The 27,267-nt window shown below is 53.9% G+C and overlaps 1 protein-coding gene across 1 annotated transcript in view; it reads right to left on the minus strand.

The window, feature by feature from the left end:
- COL18A1 (collagen type XVIII alpha 1 chain) overlaps positions 1-27,267 on the minus strand; it is a 105,883-nt gene that overhangs the window by 26,524 nt on the left and 52,092 nt on the right. The window contains 18 exon segments of the mRNA XM_030580507.1: positions 295-386; positions 1,003-1,033; positions 2,067-2,129; positions 11,022-11,066; positions 12,028-12,054; positions 12,479-12,552; positions 13,501-13,611; positions 13,613-13,642; positions 16,760-16,804; positions 18,193-18,246; positions 19,573-19,731; positions 19,948-20,001; positions 22,169-22,255; positions 22,425-22,487; positions 23,444-23,470; positions 24,350-24,565; positions 25,782-25,808; positions 26,918-27,033. Coding sequence (XP_030436367.1) covers positions 295-386; positions 1,003-1,033; positions 2,067-2,129; positions 11,022-11,066; positions 12,028-12,054; positions 12,479-12,552; positions 13,501-13,611; positions 13,613-13,642; positions 16,760-16,804; positions 18,193-18,246; positions 19,573-19,731; positions 19,948-20,001; positions 22,169-22,255; positions 22,425-22,487; positions 23,444-23,470; positions 24,350-24,565; positions 25,782-25,808; positions 26,918-27,033 — 1,321 coding nt within the window.

Genomic DNA, 27,267 nt, shown 5'->3' on the forward strand with positions numbered 1-27,267 from the left:
CCAGCCAGTGACCAACACCTGCCGAGTTGCACTCAAGCACAGCCCGGCTCCACGCTGCATGAGCCATGGGACGCTGGGGCCCCGGCCGGGGGTCAGCACCAGCCCCAGTAACCACCCAGTGCTAGGCGGGAATGAAGCCACTGTTCAGCCTGGTGCTAAACCTGAAGGAACTGGCATATAGCAGCTGCTTGTGACTGCTGCAAGGGTGTGGGTAGAGAGGGAACAGGCTGAGAACAGCCTGGACACAGGGGGCCCAGAGACAGAAGTGCAGGCCGCAGGGGGACATGTCCTTACCCTCTTCGCCCCAACGCATAGATGACCTGCCCCGGGGGTCCAGGGAGCCCAGGGGGGCCTGGGGAGCCCACTCCATCTTGGCCTCGTTCACCCTGAGAAAGACAATTCAGTGCAGGCTTCCTTCCTACTGCACCCAACCTCAGCCCACGCTGCCCCCCTCTCGCAACTACAGGCCCAAGCCCCCAAGCCCACCCACCGCTCACAACTGTGTGCCCAGGCCCTCGAGCCCAGACCATGCCCCTCACTGGGCCCCCAAGCCCAGACCATGCCCCCACACCTTGCACCCATGGTGCCAGGCCCCTGAGCTCAGACCGCGCCCTCCACCTCGCCAGGCCTCTGATCCCAAACTGCACCCCCCGCCACCCCTATGGTGCTGGGTTCCCAATCCTAGCCCCGCCCTCCCCCCAGTGGCCTGAGTGGCTGGGGGTGAAGACAAGCTTTGCGAAAGCCTGGCTTCCTCCCAGGCGTTCAGAGCAGCCCAAAGGCTGATGGGCCAGAAGCTGAGCTGGCCGGCATGGCGGGAAGGAAGCCAGCCAAGCAGCAATGTGACACTGTTCAGAATCAACAAGGGACCAAAATACGCACACAGCCCCCTCCCCACCAGAACCAGAACAGAGCTCAAGGGGCCAGGGGAGGTGGCTCATGTGCTCGCCTGAGGGCTCCCCAGAGATGACAGCATGGCCAGAACCCAGCACTGTACTCACTTTAGCCCCCTGGCTTCCTTGTCACCCTTGGGTCCCTGCAATGAGAAGCAAGCGTGCGCGCTGCTCGCTTACACGCCCAGGAGAGAGGACACAACACACCATCTTAACTTTGCTATGGTGGCCTCGTGAATCCACACTCCGGGCACCCAGTCGCAAAGTGCCAGCAAGGTAGAAGGGGAAGGCTCTGGTACTGATGAGTGTTTAATGCTCACTCTTCAGAGACAAACTAGTCCTGCTCCGCCGTCAAGGGAACAGCAGGGGAGCTGGTCTGGAGAGGCAGAGACAGAACAGGCTCAGATGTCCCAGGATGTTCTCCTGTGGCTACCAGGCTCTCCCCATTAGCAAACCGTGTAGCAAGGGACAGCCCTGGTGGGAACAGGCGCCATCACACAGGTGAGCTGCATGAATGAACCATGAATGGAGGAGCTGAGCCTGACGAGGTAACCAAATGGGGTTGAAACAGTCCTTCCTGGGGCTAGCAGGAGCTGCATCTCTGCTGATGAGAATGCCCCTGCCTCTTGGCATGGCCTGTCCATCCCCAGGAAAACAGCAGATGCCTCCCATTATCTGCTAGTGGAGTTTATACACCAGTGCAGACTCTGCACCTGGGGCAGGGCAGGGCACCAAAGGAATTGGAAACCTGGGCAAACATCAGAGCACAATAGGACTCTCTGGAGTGCTGGGGGTGTGGGCAGGGACGGCATGTGGAAGAGATGTGAACCGGGTCGGGGTGGGAAGCGATGGCCAGGGACGGGCTGTGAACAGCCCAGGCAGGTCTGCTCAGCCGATGGAGAGCGACTCAGATGCATTTTATTCAGTCTGCAGCGAGGACTTCAGTGACAGGGCAAGGGACACCTGACATTTGCTGCTGGGAGCAGAACATCTGTATGTGTCACTTGAACTATGCATAGCTGTGAGAACAATCAGGCCCTGCTGTATCTGCAACCAGCATGTGCTGAAATCACCCCACTGCAAACATCTGGGCAGGGTCTCTAAGAATAACAGAGACTTCAGAGTCCACACACAGCAGTTTAGGGAGGGTCAGGGAGCTGGAATCCCGACACTTACCTGAGGTCCTGGGAAACCTTCCAGCCCTGGGCGCCCATCCACACCCGGAGCACCGTGGTCCCCTGAACACACATAGCACATTGAGATTGAGAGCCCTGGTCCTTGCGGTATGAATTGCATTCTGGCTGCCACAGGCCCACCCAGCTCTAGGCAGACCCCAAAGCCCAGCAGCCACTCTGGGCAACCTTACTCTAGGGTCCACATAAGGGGCTTGGGTGGATTCTGTATCACAAGACCACATATTTTACAAATCTGCCTGATGACACTGTTGAGCGTTTTGAAATACTGACCTGTCATTCCACCTCGCCACCCCTGCCCCCAGAACCAGTAAGAGTTTGCGTGATCTGGGGCATACAAAATTAAGTTCTAATCTACGAAATGCATGTATTTAACACCTGCTACAGCCATCGGTAACTATGTATTTGAATCACAGGGGTACAGGAGGAGGGGAGTCGAGGCAGCCCTCAATTTTCATTACATACACTGACCACCCTTTAATGTGAAAAATATTCAGCCCATTATAAATATATTCAATAATAAGAATAATTTGAACCAAATTCTTAACGTTGGAATAATTATTAATGAATACTAGTGATCTCCCTCATTCAGACTACAGCTGAGTGCCCTAGGGAGAGTAATATGAGTCACGGCTTGTGATCTCCCAAAGCTAAAGCTGATTTCGTTAGGTCATTGCTGCACACCACACCTCCCTGCCCTGCACAGAACATGGTCCGTGGCAGTTTGGCGCGGTTACATACGAATCTCATAGATTTACAAGGTGCATTACTCTCACAAGAGCGCCTGTTTAACTTCAAAATATCTGGAGAGCAAGCACTGCACTGTCTGCTACGGTTTTGGGAAGGAGAGACTTGTCATCGCAGATCCATCCCTAATGGATTCTAAGCACTTTTACCCACGCATACATGGAGATGTGCTCATTTTCCATTTCCTTTAAATGCTTTAGTTGTTGGGGGTAAGGAGCTGAGCTCCAGTGGTACCTTTGTCAATTTTTGCTGCCCGATTTCTGCCGTGTGTCTGACACTGGTGGCACAATTTGAGTATCGTAGCAGGCAGCCATGAATTTGGTTGCCTGTTCAATGATACCAAGCTCTCTGCACTGATGTCACCCAGCAGAGAGAGGGGGCAATCTAGCACACAGAATCTTCAACACCAAGGCCAAGGCCATACTAGTTAACCACTGTATCACAGCCTGAGTACATGGGCAGCTAACAGCCCTGGTACAAAGGTGAGCCTGCTCCTAATTAGCAGTAGCATGCATGGCTAGTCGAGCTCTCCCTTGGACTGGGGGGTTCCGTGCTCACTAAGATGCTGTGCCCTGTTTGCAGTAATGGTGCAAGAGCACGACAAATACGTCAGTGTCGGTCTGATAACACAGATATTCCCACCAGTTCCTCTTTCGTGACCATCACCATCTGTTGTACTAGGATGCTGTCGGCCTCCTCATGAGAGATGGCTATATCTTCTCCGTTGATCACCGCACCTCCCTGATTAATTTCAGTAAGGCTGCCGCCTCTGCTTGTGATGATTAGCTTGTGCTTTAGTATGAGTCGTTAGTTAAACTTCTTGTCTTGAATGAGTTCTCTAAAAATCTTATCAATCAACTGCATCTTATTTTCAGTAACCATCAAGACAATTTTCTGTGGAGGTGTGACAGAGCGTACCAGGCCCAGAGGCCCCTGCTGTAGGCCACAGGGTCCTATCACACCCGCCATAGAAAAAGAGCAGTAGACAAGCCCTCCAAGCAGTCTAGAGAGACTGTGCAGGAGGCAGCCAATTAGGGAAGGGCTGCAGGGAGCAGCAAATCAGAGGGTTGCAGACCCATGTGAAAGGAGCTGCAGAGCGAGAGTCAGGCAGTTGCTGCCTGGAGCTGGAGGAGTGAGGATTGTGTTCTGGGCTGGCTGAAGGAGCAGCAAGACCACAGACAGATCAGCTGCTGGCAGGGACTGGGTGAGCAAGACAGAGGTCCTGGCTGCCTGCTGGGACTCAGCCCAAGACAGTTGCTGGCAGGGACTGGGGAGCAAGAGAGAGGTCCTCACTGGCTGCTGGGACTGAATGAAAGGACTTCGGCCCTACAGTAAAGATGAAGAATTTGTGAAGGTGCTGGAGTGGAGGAGTGGGCCAGGGAACTGTAGAAGCTCTGTGATTAATTAAAGGGGTTTTGTTCTGTTGAAAGCCCACAGACTGTGTGAGACTTGCCCGGAGGGCTGAGTCACTGAAACCGCCTGAGAAACCAAAAACAGGGGTCACCACAGACTGAAGGAGGTGCAGATGCACACACAGCCGGGGGTGCTCACGAGAGGTGGGTACCACCTTGTTTCAGGAGATAGCTGTGTGCTTATACTCAACAGATGCACTCCGCTTGTTTCTGTAACTCCGTTAGATCTTGTGACTCTCTTTGTGCTGAATTCTTGGTACCTGTCAAAGACAAGATACATGTCACCTGCTGCTAGCTTCTGCTCAAGGCAGACTTTGAAACTGATCATAAAGTCCTTGATGATACCACCTGCTGGCCAGTGAACTATCCAAAGAACTAGTGAACTGCCAATGACCAAGCAGGTGATTTCTTGTGAAGTATGTCTAGTTGACACCCTGGTCTGCAGCTGCTTCTTGAGGCTACTCTGAGCTTTGGCAGAGGAGCAACTCCTGTGATAAAATATTCTTGAGGTCAACCTCTCATGAACTTGCTTATAGGCCAATCACTCTTGAATAGATAAGGCTAGTGTCCAATACCAACTTGTACATGATTTTTTTTTTGTCACTGCCAGTGTCTCTACTACTCTTAAAGCAGCAAAGAATCCTGTGGCACCTTACAGACTAACAGAGGTTTTGGAGCATGAGCTTTTGTCAGACGAAGTAGGTATTCACCTATGAAAGCTCATGCTCCAAAACCTCTGTTAGTCTATAAAGTGCCACAGGATTCTTTGCTGCTTTTACAGATCCAGACTAACACGGCTACCTCTCTGATACTCTACTACCCTTGACACTGTGTAATACAACCGTCCGGGCCAGCTACGTTAAGATTCTGGCTTTTGGCAAATAGCACTTGTAAGCGTGTGTTCACTCACTGCTTGCGGCACCTCCTGCTGGACATCCAGGGAATTAGCTCCAGCAGTCTGCATGCTCCCTCCAGTGGTGTCCTTCCCCCATCTTGTCTCATTCTGCGGCCCCGCTCACTTCCCAGATCGACAGTCTTCTCTTCGTGGCTTGGTCTCTGGCCAGGTCACTAAGGTCCTCCCCTTCCAGGGAATTCAAAGTGCTTCCAGACCCACTGTCTGGCTGGTGTCTCCATGCCCTGGCCACTCCCCAGTGGCTGGTAGAGGAACCCAGGCCCACCCTCTACACCCTCTAGTCCAGGGACCCTGTGACAAGCAGCCACGGTCTGGATACAGTCCTATGCCTTGCTGTTGTTTCTCTGGGCTTCTTCCTACCTATCTGGCTTCCCCCCTCTCTGGGTTTGTCAGCCTCCAACTCCCTCCCTTCAGAGGGACTGCAGCCTACCCAAACACCAGCTCCCATCTGTAGTCAGTTACCAGGCTTTATACAGACCCCGCCTGTTCCTAATTAGCAGCCTCCAGCCTAAAGGGCCCGTTTGCAGCCTCAGTAGCTGATTGGCCCTCCTACCGAGTGTGAGGAGCACATGCCATCACAATGTGTCATCTACACTGACCAGTGGTGGTGCCATTCTACCACCAATGTTTATTACTGCCTCCTGGTGCTTAGTGGGGGTCTAAGGGATTGATGCACCGCTCTAGCTTCTTCAATGGCTTCTCTGTCCAGTGTATCTGCAGCAATCCTGGATTTCATTTCTTCTTTAGAGTGCACTTGTATGTGAGCCTCACTGGTGTCTTTCATGTTTGCAATGTCTTCCACCAGCCAGCTGCACAACAGGAGGCTAAGAGCCCAAATCTTGAGCAGGCTGATCCCAATGAGGCACTCATCTGTTGTCCTGACATGGCATCCTGGGAAGTACGCTGCCTGCCAGGGGCCCGTATCCGAGACGTTACGGATGGATTGTCGAGGATCATCCGGGCCCTCTATTACCCCATGCTACTTATCCATGCGGGCACCAACAACACTGCGAGGTTATGACCCTCAGCAGATCAGAAGTGACTACAGGGCTCTGGCAGTATGGGTGAGGGAGTTGGGAAGCACAGCAGGTGTTCTCTTCGATCCTTCTGGTCAAGGGTAGGGGACCTGGCAGACACAAATGCATCCTGGAGGTACATGCCTGGCAGCGAAGATGGTGTCACCAGGATGGCTTTGGCTTCTTTGGCCATGGGATGCAGTTCCAGGAAGAAGGACTGCTCAACAGAGATGGGGTCCAGCTATCGAGGAAGTGGAAGAGCCATATTTGGATACAGACTGGCTAACCTCGTGAGGAGGGCTTTAAACTAGGTTCAACGAGGGCAGGTGACCAAAGCCAACAGGCAAGTCAAAATCATGGCAACCTGGGAGAAGGTTCGGTATCTGGGGGGAGCATGGGCTGTTATAGTAGGGATAAAGGAGAGACAAGAGAAAACTGCAGGGAGGGGAATCAAACCAGTATCTTAGAAGTCTGTATACTAATGCAAGAAGTACTTGAAATGCTAGTATATAAACACAACGACATAGTTGGCATCACAGAGACCTGGTGGGATAATACACGACAGGAATATTGGTATAGAAGGGTACAGCTTGCTCAGGAAGGACAGGCAGTGAAAAAAAGGAGGAGGTGTTACCTTATATATTAAAAAGTATACACTTGGACTGAGGTTGAGATGGAATAGGAGACAGACTTGTTGAGTCTCTGCGTAAGGATATAAGGGATAAAAACAAGGGCGATGTCATGGTAGGGGGTCTACTACAGACCACTTAACCAGGAAGAAGAGGTGGATCAGGCTTTTTTAAATAATTAACAAAATCATCCAAAGCTTAGGACTTGGTGGTGATGGGTGGACTTCAACTACTCAGACATCTGTTGGGAAATAACACAGATTAGTCAACAAGTCTTAGAATGTATTGGAGACAATTTTATTTCAGAAGGTGGAGAAAGCTACTAGGGGGAGAGGCTGTTCTAGATTTGATTTTGACAAAAAGGGAGAACTGGTTGAGAATTTGAAAGTGGAAGGTAGCTTGGGTGGAAGTGATCATGAAATGGTAGAGTTCATGATTCTAAGGAATGATAGGATGGAGAACAGCAAAATAAAGCCAGTGGATTTCAAGAAGACAGACTTTAGCAAACTCAGGGAGTTGTTAGGTAAGATCCCTTGGGAAAACAAGTCTAGGAGAAAACCAATTGAAGACAGTTGGCAGTTTTTCAGAGACTTTATTAAGAGCACAAGAGCAAACTATTCCACTGCGTAGGAAAGACAGGAAGTATGGCAAGAGACCACCCTGGCTTTACCAGGAGATCTTCAATGATCTTAAATCAAAAAGAATCCTACAAAAAGTGGAAACAGGTCAACTTACAAGGATGAATATAAACAATAACCACAAGTATGTAGGGACAAATCAGAAAGGCCAAGGCACAAAATAAGCTCAAACTAGCTAGAGACATGAAGGGTAAGAAGAAAACATTGTACAATACATTAGAAGCAAGAGGAAGACCAAGATAGTGTAGGCATGTTACTCAATGGGGGAGGAGGAGAATAATATCAGAAAATGTGGAAATGGCAGACATGCTTAATGACTTCTTTGTTTGGTTTTCACCAAGAAGGTGGTGGTGACTGGACATCTAACACAGTGAAAATGAGATAGGATAGAGGCTAAATAGGAAAAGAACAAAGTTAAAAATTACTTAGATAAATTAGATGTCTTCAAACCACCAGGGCTTGAGAAATACATCCTAGAATACTCAAGGAGCTGACTGAGGAGATAGGAGCCATTAGCGATTATCTTTGAGAAGTCATGGAAGATAGGAGAGATTTCCGAAGACTGGAAAAGGGCAAATATAGTGCCCATCTATAAAAAGGGGACTAAGGACAAATCAGGGAATTACAGACCAGTCAGCTTAACTTCTATACCCGTAAAGATAATGGAGCAAATAATTAATCAATCAATTTGCAAACATCTAGAAGATAATAAGGTGATAAATAACATGGAGCATGGATTTGTCAAGAACAAATGTGTGTCCAAACTAACCTGATTCTTTGACAGGGTAACAAGCCTTGTGGATGGGGGGAAAGCAGTAGATGTGGCATATCTTGACTTTTGTAAAGCTTTGATACTGTCTCGCATGACCTTCTCATAAAGCAAAATGCAACCTAGATGGAACTACATAAGGTCGGTGCATAACTGGCTGGAAAACCGTTCTCAGAGACTAGTTATCAGTGGTTCACAGTCATGCTGGAAGGGCATATTGAGTGGGGTTGCACAGGGATCCGTTTTGTGTCTGGTTCTGTTCAATATCTCATCAATGATTTAGATAATCGCATAGAAAGCACACTTACAAAGCCTGTGGATGATACTAAGCTGGGGAGAGTTGCAAGCGCTTTGGAGGATAGGATTAAAATTCAAAATGATCTGGACAAACTGGAGAAATGGTTTGAAGTAAATAGGATGAATTTCAATATGGACAAATGCAAAGTACTTCATTTAGGAAGGAACAATCAGTTGCACACATACAAACTGGGAAATGACTGACTAGGAAGGAGTACTGCAGAAAGGGATCTGGGGGTCATAGCGGACCACAAGCTAAATATGAGTTAATAGTGTAACAACTGTTGCAAAAAAAGTGAACATCATTCTGGGATGTATTAGCAGGACTGTGGAAGCAGACATGAGAAATAATTCTTTCGCTCTGCTCCACACTGATTAGGCCTCAACTGGAGTATTGTGTCCAGTTCTGGGTGCCACATTTCAGGAAAGATGTGGACAAACTGGAGAAAGTTCAGAGAAGGGCAACAAAAATGATTAAAGGTCTAGAAAACATGACCTATGAAGGAAGATTGAAAAAATTGGGTCTGTTTAGTCTGAAGAAGAGAAGACAGTTTTCAAGTACATAAAAGGTTGTTACAAGGAGGAGGGAGAAGAATTATTGTTCTTAACATCTGAGGACAGGACAGGAAGCAATGGGCTTAAATTGGCAGCAGGGCGGTTTAGGTTGGCCATTAGGAAAAACTTCCTAATTGTCAGGGTGGTTAGCACTGGAATAATTGCCTAGGGAGGTTGTAGGAGTCTCTTCCAGTCCTATGATTCTATGCCACCATGGCTGCACCTCTACCTTGGGAAAGTGGTTTCAATGTATCTATCCTATTCCTGAAACATGGTGCAAGACATCCTTATCCTTTGTGAACTGCACTAAGACGCTACCTGGTAAGTATTCCGTGGGTCGCAGGTAATATAACCCTTTCCGTGTGGAGCCCTAGGCACGGATAACAGTATGAAACAAAGTAGGCCTGGGCTTAGCAGAACAGTAACACATCAGGTATTAGCTTGCCAAGCATGCACCTTCCTTATCAGAGAGCATGGTACAAGGACATCCAGTGTCCTCAAGAGATGATCCAGAAATACACCACGCCTCCTTAGAGAAGGATGGGAGGACAGGTGCACAGTCAACTTGTGGAGGTTGTGAAGGCTAGGACTATAACAGCGTTTAAAAGAGAAGTGGACAAATTCATGGTGGTGAAGTCCATAAATGGCTATTAGCCAGGATGAGTAAGGAATGGTGTCCCTAGCCTCTGTCTGTCAGAGGATGAAGATGGATGGCAGGAGAGAGATCACTTGATCATTGCCTGTTAGCTTCACTCCCTCTGGGGCACCTGGCATTGGCCATTGTCGGTAGACAGATACTGGGCTAGATGGACCTTTGGTCTGACCCGGTACGGCCGTTCTTATGTTCTCATGACCATGGATTCTGTTCAATCAGCAGCTACAAGGTACAGGAGAATGACAAAAAGCACGTGGAACAGCATGCGCAATCTGTTTGTACTGATGTATGCAAGGAGAGTGGAAGGAGGGCCATCTTTGTATCGGCCACGGGGACGCTCCCTGTTATGCTATTGAGCCTTTACCTTGTCTCGGGCAGATCTGTTCATGTCCCTGTGACACACTGGACAGGGTGCTAGGACGGTGCTTTGTTAACAATAAACCTGGCTGAGCACTTTCACCACCAAACTGAGCCTGTGGCCTTGCGTAACACTGAGCTCTATGGCTCAGCAGGTTGTATAGTGCCGCTAACGCCGGTGCTCAACCAGCGCTCTGCAGCACGACCACCTCCGTGCAGAGCGGGCATGCCCAGCTGCCAGGAAGTAAGGCAGCATCAGTGTCACAGTTTCTAGATGCAGTGGCCCATCTCCTCTCTCTGCTCTTATGTATATCACCACGTCTCAGTTCGGGGTGGGGGAGGGGAAGGGACATACTAGCAAGGTATACTGCTAATGCAGACATCACATATGTACCTTGGAGCTAACCATGTTCCATAACAAGATATTACTCTGACATTTTCATTACAAATAACTGAAATCCAACAAATGTGGGGGGCGAGGGATAGCTCAGTGTTTGAGCATTGGCCTGCTAAACCCAAGGTTGTGAGTTCAATCCTTGAGGGGGCCACTTAGGGAACTGGGGTAAAAATCTCTCTGGGGATTGGTCCTGCTTTGAGCAGGGGGTTGGACTAGATGACCTCCTGAGGTCCCTTCCAACCCTGATATTCTATGATTCTATGAAAAGTGGTTTTGTGTGTCACTTAGCTTGCCAGTCAGGAGGGGCATGGTATCAAGGGCTCACATTTTAAAATGCTCAACAATGACAAGGTGTCAGCAGGCAGGTTCTCTGAACTCAGAGTCTTGACATTCAGAATCCACAAAAAACCCACCCCCACAGTCTAGACACTGCTTGCATTGGCTCCCGGTCTACTCATGGACTGGGCGGGGCAGGAGTGGAGCCACCATCCCTTCAGCTAGAACTCATAAGAAGAGGTTGAAGATTTTCTGAAGCTGTATGAAGTGATCCTACCTTTTGTCCTGGCAAGCCAGGCAGCCCAGGGCTGCCAGCGTCCCCCTGGAAGGTAAAGAACAGTAAATCAGTATGGAGGAGGAACTCTCCTGCGTGTAGCATGGAAAATGTGTTCTGGAAATACACGTTTCAGAGATTGCATGGACCATCCCATGGATCAGGCATGTGAGGGGGGTCATGGGACTGACAGCAAGAAGCTGCACGTGTCCATGCCATGGCTCACCAACACTGTCCTTCCTTCCAAGGCAAAGATGTCTCAAGGCACAAAGGGCAGTCAGGTGGCTAATTCCCAATGATTCATCAGGAGCCCGGCCCCTAGCTGCCCTTTGTGCCTCTGGAAACCTCCCAGGCTTTCAGAGCACTCCTGGGGATGGGGTGGGATTTGTCCCTGCATAAAAACAGCTCTTCGCTCTGAGGCAAAGGAATAACGAATATCATGGAAAAGTCCTGGCTCCAGGGAATTTAATGGCAAAACTCCCTTCACTTCAGCAGGGCCAGGATTCCTCCCGATGCGTCTCCCTTGCAGACTGATTGTGGGGCACCGCTCGGCTGTATGACAGCACAGCAATACCCCATGTAATATGTACTACAAATCGGTCAGTGCTCAAAACGGACCAGACAGTGCTAGCCAGAATGGACCCGCAGAAATGCCACTGTCCAGATTTTTTGAAACAACAGGATAATATTCTAATTCCTCCTGTTCTCTCTGCTGACTTCTGTACTGCTCCTGGGGCGTTCCCACGTGATGCCTATTAGAGAAGAGGGAAGGATCTTCTGTAACACACGCCAAAGTGGAGAATGTAGGAGGGCTGGGGAAAGTTCCCCACTCTGCACGGGAGGGGAACTCCCCCGAGAAGAGCACTCCCCAGGGACAGAAGCTGGATCAGCCCCAGGGACTGGCTATTTCATCAGAGGACACATCTCACTGTACTGCTTGGCTGGGGCTGAACAGCTCGAGTCCTGCTAGGGCAGATAGGTACACACAGATTCCCAAATGGCTCCTGACCTTGAGTCCGGGGAGTCCTGGTGGCCCCTGTATGAAAAGTGAATAAATACAACACGTTATCAGGCAAATGAGCCGAATGAGCGCGCATCCCCTCAGAAGCCCCTGAACCGCTGGGTACTTTGGTGTTTGTTAATAATTTCCCTGCAGAAAGACACCAGCAGAGCCCCCAGGATCACATGCTGCCCTGGGGTGTTGTCACTCACTCCCAGCCAGGGGTCCAGGCGGGTGCTGCCCGGTGAGCCGGCCTGATGGGGGTCTGGGCGGGCACTGCCTGGCGAGCTGGCATGCTGGAGGGCAGCTACAGGCTCGAGCTGAATGCATGAAGTCCATGGACTTGGCAGGGGGGTCATTTCCTTGCTTAGAACCCTGTGCAATGCCTGGTTTCCTGGTCAGGGTGGAAGATTCCTCTGGAAGGGAGAGCCAGGGTTAACTGACAGCCAGGGGGATTTACCTGTGGCCCTTTGGGTCCGCGCTCCTCCAGGAACGGCAGAAAGGCACGGGCATCCCTGAGCCTTCCATGTCTCCCTAGGGTAACAAACACCCGTGAGACGCAAACACGGGTCACTCCTGCCACCCGGGGCCAAAACAAGGGCAGAGGCACGGGAGCCAGGAGGTTTGCAAGGTAGAACCACAGCAGGCAAACACTGAATGGGAGTGGTGTCAGACGGGAGCCCAGGGCCTAGCCGTCATCTTAGCCTTTTCTTCAACAGAGCCATCAGCTGTGGGATGTGGTACCCGTGGCATGGCACGCAGGCCTGCGAGCTCAGACAGCAAAACAGCAGCCACCCAGGGAGCAACCATCACTGTGCACAGTCAGAACCCCCAGGAGCCAGGCCCTTCCCCTCCCCGATCTGCCCAGAGCAGTGGGAAAGGAAAGGCTTCCCACACACTGGGAGGAACACTGGAGTTCTGCCCCACCACACAGCTGCAGGGCCTGCCAGCTCAAAGCCACTCAGCTAGCGGGTCGCAGGTCAGAGCGAGGGAGCTGGGAACACACAAGTCAGCCCAGAAAGGGGGTCCTACAGGCAAAAGCTGGGATCCCATCAGGGTCCCAATGGTGGGTTCCAATGCAGGCACCAGAGTGGGTGGACAACATGCTCCTCACAGGACCCCCCAGAGTTGTAGCCCCCCAGGAGCATGCAGGCAACATGCCCCCTGTGGGACCCACACAGAGCACACAGGCAACATGCTCCTGACGGGACACCCCATGTGTGGCCCTCCAGAGTGTGTGGGTAAAGTGCTCTCTGTGGGAAGTCCCAAGTGGGGCCTCCCCAGAGAGGCAGGGGCAATGTGCTCCCCCAGGACCCCCGGGCTCCCCAGAGCACAAGGGCAACATGCTCCCTGCAGGACGGCCCCCAGAGGGGCCCCCAGAGCGCACGGGCAACATGCTCCCCCTGCAGGACTCCCGCTAACTGATGGCAGGAAGACAGCGTAAGGATTTCAATATGTTAAGCAGCCATGGCTGATACTTACAAATCCAGCCTCGTAGCCTGGCCCAGGAGGTCCAGCAGGGCCTGGGGGACCTGGTGGTCCTCGTGGTCCCATTGGTCCAGGAAGGCCTGCCAGCCCGGTTTCCCCTGGGGCTACCGGCCAGCCCCATCTCACCCTTACCGCCCTGCAAGTGGAACAAAAGGAATCCTGTCACACAGCCAGGGTATGGCCCAAGCTCTGAGGCCGCAGAGCCTGCAGGGGGAGGGTAGCTCCCGGGCACACCAAAGCAATGAGATCTAACAGCTCGGAGCTGAAGGGAGCGTTCCCTCCCCTTCCCTCCCCCCCAGCCAAAAGCACAGCACAAGCCAAGACTGAGCAGCAATTCAGACAAACAAAACAAGGGACCCGAGACCCACGTCAGTTACCAGCACTCCCCAGCCAGGCCCAGAACCACCTAGGCTGGCAGACTTGATTAGAAACACAGGCACATTCCGGGTGAACGCACCTTTCGAGGAGGTGAGAAACTCACCCCTGTAGTTAGTGCCAGGTTCTGCGTCCTCACTGCTCTGTGGGGGTGCCCTTCCCCTGCCCTGCAGCACCTGGTCTCTCCTGAGCAGAGACTACCGGACTCACCCCCCTATCACAAGGCCAGTGCTCTCTGCAATGTGGAAAACGGTCCCTGGGGTGTGTATGTGAAACTACCAACCTCATTTCTCCTTAGGAAATGCTGCTCGAAAGCCTGCCAGGCTGGAAAGGCAATGAACTTAGTCGAAGTACCTCTTCACACACATACAAGGAAGCATGGGAATGGCTAGCATCTCTCTGCAAGCTACATGTGCAGATCTCTCTTTTTTTTTTTTTTTTTAAAAAAAGACCCCACACTGTGTCTCCTAGTACAATTCTGTATGTCCTGGGAGCTCAGAGGTACGCCCCTGGCTTCGCCCAGCCCACTGCACGCTTTCCTCACCAGTCAGACAGAGCCAGTCCAGGGGACGTTGCACGCAGAAGTTTGACTTTGCATGACATTTCTCACTATCAGTCTGTTCAGGCCCACGCAGACGGTGGGCAATACAGAATGAAAATACAGTACAGAAGGAGCAATATTCAACAGAAATTGTGAACTACGTTATCCACATATTAACAACTCCTCAGACAATAACAATGAAAAGGTCAGCATTTCACACGCTTTCCCGCTTGCACTGAACAAGTGCCTTTCCGAGTACCTATAAACCATACACTAGAGAGACATGCCATTAACCCAGACATGCAATTAACCCAGGGAATGGATGCTTCTCAGGCTTGCTTTGCCTCAGTTTCTCTCTAGTTTGTGTTCCTGTGCTGTCACCAGACTTCTTTAAATCCAGTAGCTCTTCATGTTCAATGACTCATGGCATTTCCGCTTAGCTCATGGGAAAAAATTCCAACCAATTTTGTAGCATAAAAAATGTAATTCCATAATTGCTAACATGTGATCACTCGGCCCCAGCGTGAGGCAGGCGGCCAGACCCCACCGGCTGGGCAGAGTTTGGATGTATTGACTCAACCTTTGGCAACAGCCTCCTACAAATACAAGCTCAAAGACTGGCAGATTTGCCACTGATAACCTGACATGCAGAACCACACAGAGCAACTGGATTTAAGGGACTTTTGCCCATAGGATTCTCTTGTTTTTGACAGCGAGAGCTCTGAGACACATGCACCTGTCTAAGCCATGCCGTCAGCATGCGTGCACGGAGCCTTTACCTCAAACCTGGTCTCTCCCACAGGTGGGGATGTGGAGTAGTAAGAAAGCAGCTCTAGCAGGTAGGAAGGGATAAGGGGCAGGTTGCTCTGATTAGATGGGAAAAGAGGGAATGGAGACAGAGAGAAGAGTGACAAGAGAAAAGAAATCATTTCCTATGAGCACTGGTGGCAGAGCAGACGTTACAGCCCCACGGCGTTCCAAAACGGCCCTTTGCTGGGAAACGGGCTCAGGAGTTCGTATTCCTATCTTCTGTTACATCGGCACCAGATTCCACGCAGGACCTAGCAATGAGCTAAAACCCAGGAGCCAGCTCCTGCCCTAGCTGGTGTATATCAGTGGAGCTCTGTCAACTTCACATCTCGATGCCAATGCCCACCAGCTGAGTGTCAGCCCTAGAAGCTTAGGTTTAGTACAATGGATCTATGTGCTTGCCCTGTGCCTTCCCACTACCCCCCCAGAAGAACGTCCATGTGACTGGTGCCCAGGCCTTGTGCCCACCCTGGGCAGAGCGATGCATCTCATCTGCTCCCAACAGCTGGTGACACGTCCTGGAGAACTAAAGATCTAGGTCCCGATTCTTTCCAGCACTCAGGCCCACGTTTAACGTGAAGCCTCTGTGTTTCACTGCTGTGACTGAGTCACAATGGACCCAGTGCATGCTCTGGGGCTTTGGGGAATCACTGTCTTGGCCCAGAACTTCCATACCCCGGTGCTCAGCCAGAAGGGCTTGTGTGGTTTTGTGGTTGATGCCCACAGACCCTCAGGAGGAACTTGTGTGCTTCCAGGCACGTGCTGCCCTCACCCAGCCCAGGGACAGGGATGGGAAGGAACAGACATGGTCATCGTCAGTTATACGTGTGCTCTGGAGAGCGGGACAGAGGAAAGAGGAGGGACAGAACGTAACACCAGTGGTGGGCAGAGGGGAACATGTAGGGAATGGGACCCACAGCGGGTAATCAGGAGACTGAAGGAGCCACCGAATTGGCCGTGGGTAAATGGCCTAAATGTGGGTACCGAGCCACTGTATTCATTCCCAATTCAAATACTGTGCACTGCTAGTCGACGTGGGAATGGTTGCTTCAGGAATGGCAATTGCTGTAAGTTAGCTGGCTAGCACACCTCTTCTTATGTGGGTCAACCCCTGGATTTGATTCTGGATTTCTATTTCTAACGGGGCATCCTATCTACTATTAAAACCTGGTTAGCATCACAAACTGATTCAGTGAGAGAGCTGGCAACAAGATCTCCGGTCCCAGGCAGTGCCCCGGCACCACGCTGCCGGCCACCACTCAGGAGACATGCGAGCGGCACATCACATGTCACGTTTCCCCCGTCTCTTCATGAACTTAGCCACATGTCACAGGCCTGCCTGTGACACCTTCCACTAGCTCTCCCTTCCACCCACCCTGGCTGGGTGCAGCCTGCAACTGAAGGAGAGCAGATAGATCCCCAGTGGAATCTGGGTGCTGGTTTCCGAGTCACCTGCACTACAAGGGGCAGAGGGTAGTGTAATCTCAGAGCCAGACAACAATTCTAGGGGATGGGAGGTTACTGTACCTTGGGTCCAGGAGCTCCGGGGAGGCCTAGGTCTCCTGGGTCCCCCTGGAAACAAGAAGGGAAGGAAGAGTGAATCGTCAGACAGAGTGCGGCAGGCCAGGGCAGAGCTGTCCAGTCCAGTGGCTGTCCGGTCCTTGTAGCTAAGGCTGTGGAGATAATACTGTATCCCCAGCTCTGCGTCAAGAAAAGATTCCTAAGTAGCGTGTGAACAGGTAACCCACCACGACTTCTAGGTTACACAGTCCCCCCAGCTGTCCGGTCCACAGTCCCCCCCCCCGTCGCCCCCCGGACAGCTGGGGGGACTGTGTAACCTGGAAGTCGTGGTGGGTTACCTGTTCACACGCTACTTAGGAATCTTTTCTTGACGCAGAGCTGGGGATACAGTATTATCTTCACAGCCTTAGCTACAAGTTGGGTATGTTTCCGCCAGCAGAGCTACCACAGCCCCACACAAGATCTGATCCTGGGTACCCAGAACAGTTGCAAGAGCAACCAGAACAGCTTCCCCCACCAAGAAAGCTACCACAGAACCCAGGTATGGTCCCTGATTTCTGGGGGCACTGGCTCCCCGGTACACAGCGTGTGTGGAGCACGAAGAATCCTGCAGGGCAGTGGCGAGTGCACAGACTCCAGCCAGGACAGTGAAGATGTGGCATGCCGTGAAGGACTGCAGCAGGCTTGCACAGCAGCCTCACACCTGTTCCACGCAGCGGCTGCATATCCCACACTCTGTCCATGAGGGGATGTTGGGAGCAGAGGCACCGTCCATATTCCCGAATCAGTCGTGACTATGTGCTGGGGTACCCTGCTGCATCCCGCTTGGAAACGGGGGTCTGGGCTAAGGTGGCATAACAACTGCAGGTTTGCACTCCATGGGCAGGAACGCAGCCTGTGGGGACCAATGTCAGCCCGAGTCAGCGGCTAGCATCAGGCTGCCATCAGGCGTCCTGGGCAGGGCAGATGCCAACTGAACTGGGGCTGTTTTATTTTCCACCACCTGATAGCTGCATTTCCTGCTGTGCCTCCTGTCCTGCCCACTCCATTCCCTCAGCACACCAGTGGCATGCAAGTTCCCTCCAGCACTTTGCCACCTACCCCTGCTTTGGGCCAGGCTTGCTCCTGAACTGGGATTTCTTCTGATGCTGTATGATGTGTACTATTCTAGCGCTTAGAAGCCCAGGCATGGCCCTGGATCCCTTTGTGCTAGGTGCTGCACAAAAACAGAGCAAGCCAGCACAGTAGCAGTCGGCTCCCAGACTGCATGCACTGGCCTGCCCCCAGGCGCTGCTGTGATATATCCCATACTTTTCACTGCCCAAGGCAAAGTGGTACTTGTTCTGATTCCAGGCAGGACAGAGCTACCCTCAGGCTTTCGCCTACCCTAGCCAGCAAGTTACTGCAAAGACTCTGCGGTTCTAGCCCAGGCCACGTACCCGTTCTCCTTGAAGCCCAGGCTGGCCGGCCAACCCACTTTTTCCTGGAGGACCCTGCGAAGTTAGAGAGTTAATCTCAGTTGGAGGAAACATTTCAGAACTGGCATTTTCATGCTGGTTTACTGCATTAACTCTTTACGTGTCAGAGGAAAAGGCCCAGCTGCCCTCAGTAGTACATGGCGGGGGCTCGTCACGCCCCAGCCCGGGGATAGGCCGTCACCCATGCCTGACTCATGGCCAGCCACACCCCAGCTGGGGATGGGCCATCACCCCCACCGGGCTCCTCACCAGCCACACCCCAGCCCGGGGACGGGCCGTCACCCCCATCGGGCTCCACCCCAGCCCGGGGACAGGCCATCACCCCCACCGGGCTCCTCACCAGCCACACCCCAGCCCGGGGACGGGCCGTCACCCCCATCGGGCTCCTCACCAGCCACACCCCAACCTGGGGACAGGCTGTCATCCCCACCGGGCTCCACCCCAGCCCGGGGACGGGCCATCACCTCCACCAGGGTCCTCACCAGCCACGCTCCAGCCCGGGGATGGGCCGTCACCCCCACGGGGCTCCTCACCAGCCACACCCCAGCCCAGGGATGGGCTGTCACCCCCACGGGGCTCCTCACCAGCCACACCCCAGCCCAGGGATGGGCCATCACCCCCACGGTGCTCCTCACCAGCCACACCCCAGCCCGGGGACGGGCCGTCACCCCCACCGGGCTCCTCACCAGCCACACCCCAGCCTGGGGACGAGCCATCACCCCCATCGGGCTCCTCACCAGCCACACCCCAACCTGGGGACAGGCTGTCACCCCCACCGGGCTCCACCCCAACCCAGGGATGGGCCGTCACCTCCACAGTGCTCCTCACCAGCCACACCCCAGTCCGGGGATGGGCCGTCACCCCCACGGGGCTCCTCACCAGCCACACCCCAGCCCGGGGGTGGGCCGTCACCCCCACGGTGCTCCTCACCAGCCACACCCCAGCCCGGGGATGGGCCGTCACCCCCACCGGGCTCCACCCCAGCCTGGGGACGGGCCATCACCCCCAACAGGGTCCTCACCAGCCATGCTCCAGCCCGTCACCAATTTCAAGAGCTGACACATTTCCCCAGGTGTCTCCATCCACTCTATCTCCCCCCAATCCCCTTCCTCTGACCACCCAAGCCAAAGGCAGCGCCTGAGTATGGCTGCTGTTTGTGCGCACCAGGCGTCTGTACATCCCGAATTCTGACGAGATGCACCCCCCATGCTCCAGCCCCTCCAGCCAGAGCAAGGCTCAAAGGCCCTGGCGCTGACCCTGCCATGGGAAATGTTGGGGCAAGCACCAGGACAACCCTGGAACACGTGGCCATTCCCAGCACACGCCCCCCTCCACACTTACTGGTGGGCCTTGAGCTCCGGGGACACCATCTCTGCCTGGCAGGCCGGGAAGGCCGGGGGGTCCTGGCAGCTCAGTCCTGTTCATCCCAAATCTTCCTGGCTCTCCTGGCAGGCCGGGCACCCCAGGAGGCCCAGGGGGCCCTGGTGGGCCTCGGGGGCCCTGAAAAAGAGTAAAGCATGTTTGGCGGCATGTGGGCACACATTCTCCCGTGCCTGCAACGCCATCACCAGACGCCGGCTGGGAGTCCCTTGGCACGCCACACCTGCTGCCTCTTGCCATGGCAGTCTGTAGAATGCTGCCCAATACCAGGGTGCAGCAAATGAAGCCTTAAAGACACAGCTGAAGCAACCCCCTTCCCTGCACTTCACCACTCACCCGAAAGCTTTCCAGATCGCCTCCAAACCCAGAGCCTTCCATGTCGATGAACGTCTGGAAGAGAAGCACATGGGCACAGACGTCACTCCTCTGTTTCCATGGAGCAGGGGAGCCAGCACACATTGCCAGCAGGGACTCGGCCCGCTTCTGTGGGGCTGGGGAGCGAAAGGTTCAATGGCCTGGACTTCTCCCGCAGCCAGGCCTCTGCTCCCGAACTAGCAGAAAGAGCCTCCGGAGAGGCCAAGGGAGTCAGGCTGGACGTGGGGAAGAGTACTTTCCCATCCACACCAGCCCCAGAAAGCAGGGCAGGCTGATTACAGAGGGCAGACACTCCGCACAGGCAGATGCCCAGCACGAGGCTCATGCTCTGCATGAACTCACTCACAGTAAAGCCTGAGCGAGACTGAGGAGAGGCCTAGACCTTGGGCTGGCCTCTGCGTGGGGGCCATATCCCCCACAGAAAGGGTGTTGAGCACTGAGCCCTGCTGCAGCCTCTGTCTATGGGGCCTGGCCTGCCTTTTTCAGCAGCACGGAGCGCACAGCCTCTGTCTACAGGAACCGGCCTGCTTCCTCCAGCAACGCGGAGCGCAGCATCTGTCTACAGGACTCAGCCTGCTTCCTCCAGCAGGGTGGAGCGCAGCATCTGTCTACAGGAACCGGCCTGCTTTCTCCAGCAGCGCGGAGCGCAGCATCTGTCTACAGGACCCAGCCTGCTTTCTCCGGCAGCGCGGAGCGCAGCATCTGTCTACAGGACCCAGCCTGCTTCCTCCAGCAACACGGAGCGCACAGCCTCTGTCTACAGGAACCGGCCTGCTTTCTCCAGCAGCACGGAGCGCACAGCCTCTGTCTACAGGACCCAGCCTGCTTTCTCCGGCAGCGCGGAGCGCAGCATCTGTCTACAGGAACCAGCCTGCTTCCTCCAGCAGCGCGGAGCGCACAGCCTCTGTCTACAGGACCCAGCCTACTTTCTCCAGCAACGCGGAGCGCAGCATCTGTCTACAGGACCCAGCCTGCTTCCTCCAGCAACACGGAGCGCAGCATCTGTCTACAGGACCCAACCTGCTTTCTCCGGCAGCGCGGAGCGCAGCATCTGTCTACAGGACCCAGCCTGCTTTCTCCAGCAACGCGGAGCGCAGCATCCGTCTACAGGACCCAGCCTGCTTTCTCCAGCAACGCAGAGCGTAGCATCCGTCTACAGGACCCAACCTGCTTTCTCCGGCAGCGCGGAGCGCAGCATCTGTCTACAGGACCCAGCCTGCTTTCTCCGGCAGCGCGGAGCGCAGCATCTGTCTACAGGACTCAGCCTGCTTTCTCCAGCAGTGCAGAGCACGTAGCAGAATTCAAGATTCCAATTCCAAAATTTCAATTTTCTTTCGGTTCCAAATCAGAGCGAAGAACTGACATTTCAAAATCTCTCATGGAACACAATTCAAAAATTTCATTTAAGAAAAGCTGAAATGACATTTAATCAAAACGTTTCATTTCAACTTTATTTACACAACTTTTCTGCTAGAGTATAGAATCATTTGTAATATATTATAAAAGGGAAATGTTTTGACTGTTATATCATGTGATACAATATGACGTGACATGACAATAGTCAAAACATTTTGACTTTATATTATATTATAAATGACAATATAATAGACTTTTATTTTATAAATTGGTGATTGGTTTTGGAATTGGTATTCTAATTGGTAATAACTGGTTTGGTAAATGATCCTCTGTATACTCCACTCTTATTGTAACTGGTATTCTAACTGGTAATTTCCTGTTGCAATTGATATAACAAAATAGTATAAAAATAAAATTAAAAATAAAATAAATGACAAGACCCTATTAGACAATGACATGACACAATAGACAAAATGTTTCTATTATCCAAGATTGAAACAAAAGATTTTGACGTCATTGAAAGGAATAAACTCATAACTTTTCACTGAAAATTGATGAAACTGGTAAGTTCTGGTGCAAGGTTTGATTTTGTGGGATCGGCATTTCCCAACAAGAAAGCATTGCATAGGGATACCTCTGGCCAGCTCTAGCTGTGAGCACCCGGCACATCTGTTTTACTGCCGTACTAACTTCACAGCAAGTACCAGCTCTGCCAGCTGCTCAGTGCCATGGCAGGAGCCAGGATCTCTGTGCCTCTCAGTGCCAGATCCTCAGAACCAATGCCACATGCCAGGTCTGTGCCATCCACAGGCCCCCGGGAACGTACCAGCTTGTCCTGTTTGGAGGAGAGACCTGGTGTCCCGGGTGGTCCAGGCAGTCCAGGGGGGCCTCTTGCACTGACTCCGGGCTCACCCTAAGCACACAGAAGAGACGACAGAGCTTGTAACATGAGTTCTATGTTACTCCACTGCACATTAGCCAAACAAAACAGGACAGTTCCAGAGATGGCGTGCCTGGGGCCAGAGAGAACCAGTTAGACCCTCCCTCCATGCTGCCACTCAGCCCATGTGCCAGGAACTCACCTTCTGCCCCTTGAGGCCAGGCTCTCCGGGAGTTCCAGGGAATCCCTGGGGCCCAACGTCACCCTGCAAAGGGAAACAAAGAGACTGATGGGGAGCCAGAGCCAAGAGCCTACTGCACCCCAGGGGTACACTGGGGGCAGTTCTCTGTCATAAGACAGACGCGGAGCAATGTAGGGCTGGAAGGGACCTCGAGAGGCCATCTAGTCCAGCCCCCTGAGCTGAGGCAGGGCCAAGAAAATCTCCTAGATCATCCCATGCAGGTGTTTGCCCAGCCTGTTCTTCAAAACCTCCAGTAACGGGGATTCCACAGTCCCCCTTGGAAGCCTGTTCCAGAGCTTAGCTACCACTCGGTTAGATTCTAGGAAAAACTTTCTAGCTCTATCGCCCTTGCTGCAGATTGAGCCCATTCCTTCCTGTACTACCTTCAGTGGCCATGGAGAACCACTGACCACCATCCTTTTTGTAACAGCCCTTAATGTATTTGAAGTCTGTTCTCAGGTCCCCCCTCTGTCTTCTCTTCTCAAGACTGAACATGCCCAGGTCTTTAAGTTTTCCTCACAGGTCAGGTTTTTCAACTCTTTTCTCATTTTTGTTGCCATGCTCTGGTTTCTCTCCAATCTGCCCACAGCTTTCCTGACGCGTGGCACGCAGACCTGGACCCAGGACTTCAGCTGAGGCCTTGCCAGTGCCAAGCAGACTGGGACAATGACCCCCCGTGTCTCACACATGACACTCCTATGAATACGCCTCAGAACACTAACATTTCTAGCAGGTGCATTCCAAGCAGTGTTCCTTCAACACCCTGCTATGCCCTGTAGCTAAGCATGCTGCTGGGGGTGCTGGACGTGTTCTGGAGCATGTGAGAGGGACTGTGCATTGGCATGGAGCACTAGAAAGCATGCACTATATGGTAATGATTTAGCCAATCTTAGGTGGCCAGTCACATGAGTGTCTGCAGGTGGCACACATTGACACCAGCACACTGGCAGTGCGCGGGGGAAGCGAATGGTGACACTTACAGGTTTCCCATCTTCACCAGGATCACCCTAGAGTCAACAGAGATGGAGAGGTGTTAACGAGACAGATAGATATTCACCACCCAGCCATGCCCTGGGGGATGCATTCGCCGGCTGCGTTGCCCCCTGGCTCCTCGGAGTATTCCCCATTCTCTCTCACCCAGCACCCTGGGGGCTTTGGTAGGATTTCAGCAGCACCAGCCAGGACATTGGCCTACTCTGCCGGGTGTCTGTGGCTACTGTCGTACTTTGCTCCAGCTCGGCAGCCCCCCTCCAGTTCAGAACGTGCTGAAGCCCCTCTTCTCCCCACAGCACTTCTCGGAGAGATGATGAGAACCCCGAGATCACTCCCAGCTCCAGGATCAAACAGCCAAGGGAGGCTGGGCCTGTGCTGGCCCCAACAGCTCTGGCAGGTGGCACACAGGAAATGGGGGTGGTGGGAAGTGCAGGCCTGGAGCAGGGAGGGAGGCAAGAAAGAGCAGCAAAGAGATGGGCAGAGGCAGGGGGCAGTTGGTGGGCATGGAGTGTAAGGAGAAAGGGGAGCTTTCTAATCTCATTCAGGTGGGACCACTGGAGAGGGAGAGGAGATGGGGACAGAGTGACGGACGGAGCAGGTGGCAGCGGGGGGAAGGCAGGGTCCCGGGCTGCAAAGCCTTGGGGCAATAGGGGACAGATGCAATGCAGCAGGACCCAGGCCGTAGCCAGGATGCAAAGGGACAGGCTATGTGGGGAGGGCCGGCGAGGAGCGTGACAGGGCCCTAGCTGGACAGAGGGAGCTCTCTGCAGCCAGCATCGCAGGGTCCCGATAGCACTCTGCTGGCATCTCCTGGGACAGGAGGGCATTTGCTGCCCCTCATCCCAGAGAGAGCCCAGCAGCTCCCAGCTTGCTTGGGTTGAAGGTTTACTCACAGGCTCGCCGTCCTTGCCAGGGAGGCCGTCTTTCCCGGGCGGCCCTGGGGGACCTGTTGGTCCTGGAGGCCCGGCGACCTGCTCCACCACAGAGCCGTCCAGGCGCTGCAACGTAGAGCCAGGGGGCCCAGGCGGGCCAGCGGGGCCGGGAGATCCCTGGGCACCTGGTTCCCCTTTCTGACCCTTAGAGCCGGGATACCCAAATCCTGCACTTCCCTGGGGATGAAAGGGGAAATCATGAGCCACCAGCTGCGCTCCCCAGCCTGGCCTGGGCACTGCTTGCGGCCGGGATCCCCAGGGTTTCCTGCTGCCTCGCTCTGCCCTGATGCTGGGCCCTGGAAACGCCAGGCTTTGGCCTCGCAGAGCTGGCTGGGGCCAGCATGAGCCCAAGGGGTGATACAAAACGCCCAGCTAGTTCCCTCAGCCAGTCCCACATGGAGAAGGAACGACTCGCCTCTGGGATTCCCTGGCTTGGCTCCGGCTGCGCACACATGAGCCTGGGATGTGCAGCCGATAACACTAGAGTCCAGAGCTCCCGTCCGCCCTCCACCACCTCCGACACAGAGGCTGAACTGGCTGATTCCCCTGCCCCAGCCTCCGTTCTTGGCCTGAGGGCTCCTTGGAGTAGGACACGGCAGGAAGGGGCCTGGTACATAGCCAGTTCTGTTACTGAGACAGTGCCAATCACCACCACCACGGTATTGGATACTGCCACGGGCCACGCCAAGCCAGCGATTCCAGTGCAGCAGACAGTGATCCAGTCCGCTCCTGAATGCTCGGGGAGGGTTATGAGCTGTGAGCTTAGGCAGTGTGTCTGTTGTGAGATAGCACCATGCCAGACGCCCGCTGTGGAAAGACAGGTGCTCTGCCTGGCTCTGGTGTCACTCCCAGCTTTCCTCTCCCAGGCCCTGTCGCACCCGAGTGGCCATCAGTGTACGCTCCCTCTCTCTCCTGCCATGGCCTGGGCTGCTTGCCAGCTGGTCTCACAGGGACTTGCTTAACACGCACATTTGTGGGAGGCAACGATGCCAAGCCAGGGGAGTGAGGGATCCATGAGAACTGAGCAAGGCCCCATGGATCTGCTCCTGGGCGATTGCCTCTGAGGGTCCGACTCAGCACTGGCACCAGCCAAACAAACCAGAGCCAGTGGACTCCTGTGCGAACCTGGGCCTGGCTTCCCAACACACTGAGCCCTGGAAGCCAGCCGGTGCTCTGGCTGCTCAGCACCCACACCCTCAGGCCCCACAGGAAACATGACTTGTCTAGTCAGTCTGCACAGCTAGGGAACAGTGCCTCTCACCGACACATGGACAGCACAGCCGAAGGCCATGCCACGTGCCTGCGGAGAACACTAGCCTGGGAGAGTACAGCTCATGGGCACTCTGCCTGTAACCCCCCCTTCTATACAACACCCTGTGGTCACTGCGCTCACCTTAACGCCCAGGTCTCCTTTTTCTCCCTGCAGAATAAAAGAGTAAAACGTCATTGCACCTGACAGGCGTGCTCCTTAACCCACGGCAAGTCATGTCGCGTGCTCCCCTGACAGCACACACAGTGCACACGCAGCTAGAGCCGAGCCAGGTGCTTCCCAGGACAGCTCCACGGAGCAGCAACGTACAGGGGAGTTCAGTGCAATTCAGTCTGCTGGAGCCTGGACAGTACCACCCCTGGGAGAGGTAGGAACATCGGCTTGGCCCCCACATGCACAGCTGCTGTGAAGGAGTCTTTCACCAAGGGCTCGATCCAGCCTGCAGGGGAGTGCTCCGGCCACCCTGTTGACATCAGTGGGTGCTGGAGGCGGTCGGCACCAGGCAGGGCTGCTCCCATCATGCTCATCTGACAATGCATGGGGACAGACTCTGCCCATACACTGCTTCACTAAACACGGGGGATGCGCTCGTGGGAGCTGCGCTGGGATTTTGTCCAGAGCGAGTGTTTGCAGGGCTGGGCTGCTTTGTTCGAGAAGAGAGCCTCTCTTGCCCTAGCCCTGCCGTGCCTGAAAGACACAGGGAGCAGGGGGGAGCTGGTCTGCAGTCAGAGCACAGGAGCAGTGAGGGACACTGCCTGCTCTGGCACAGATTGAGGCCCTGGAATGGGAGGATGTTGAGGAGCGCCTCACACCATCACTAGCTGCAGGAGGGGGAACTGCTCAGCTGTGCCTGACAAGCCCCTCCGCACGCCTTTGCTCTTTGTCCCAGGTCATAGCCCTGCCCTTGGTCTCTTCTTCATTGGCTCTTCCTTACGGCCTGTCATCTCCCTTTCCCTCACTCCCCGATCCTCGCTAGCAGTGCCCAGTCTGCTGGGTCTGCGGCACAGCCAGAGGCTGGATACTGACATGACCAGGTCTCTGCTCTGTTCCCCTCATCAAAGCCAGGCTGTCCCTGCTGAGCTCCATTGCTGCACTGCACACGAGGGGTGCCAGGCAAGCCAGGGGCTCCAGGGACTCTCCCACTGAGGCAGGAGGAAGGGGTGAGTGTCCTGGTGTGGCTGTGGTGAGGGGAGGTTTGTGATGTGCTTCGGAGCCCATGGATGAAGCTGCTAGAGAAGCACTAAAGTATCACCACTGACCTTGTCGCCTTTGGTGCTGCCGGTCGCTAGAACCCTGCCGGATCCGGAGTCTCCTTTTGGGCCATGTTCGCCTTTCTCTCCCGGGGCCCCTTTTTCACCTTTTGTACCAACCCTGGCTGGAATGAAGAGCCACGTGCAGTTACAGGCGAGGATGCAGGGCCCTGCTGGCCAGTGCTGACCGCTCTGCTCGGGCAGGGCTGGGGTGTGGGACAGCCACACCACACACAGCGCGTTGTGCTGAGGACACCCGTGTGTGAGGGCTGGGCAATCTGGGGCTCTCCGACACTTACCCGCTAATGGGGCTTGCACCAGCTGCCACAGGCGCTGACTTTGGCCTTTCCCAGAGGATG

Source organism: Gopherus evgoodei, chromosome 11 (genome assembly GCF_007399415.2).
Source record: "Gopherus evgoodei ecotype Sinaloan lineage chromosome 11, rGopEvg1_v1.p, whole genome shotgun sequence".
NCBI lineage: Eukaryota > Metazoa > Chordata > Testudines > Testudinidae > Gopherus > Gopherus evgoodei.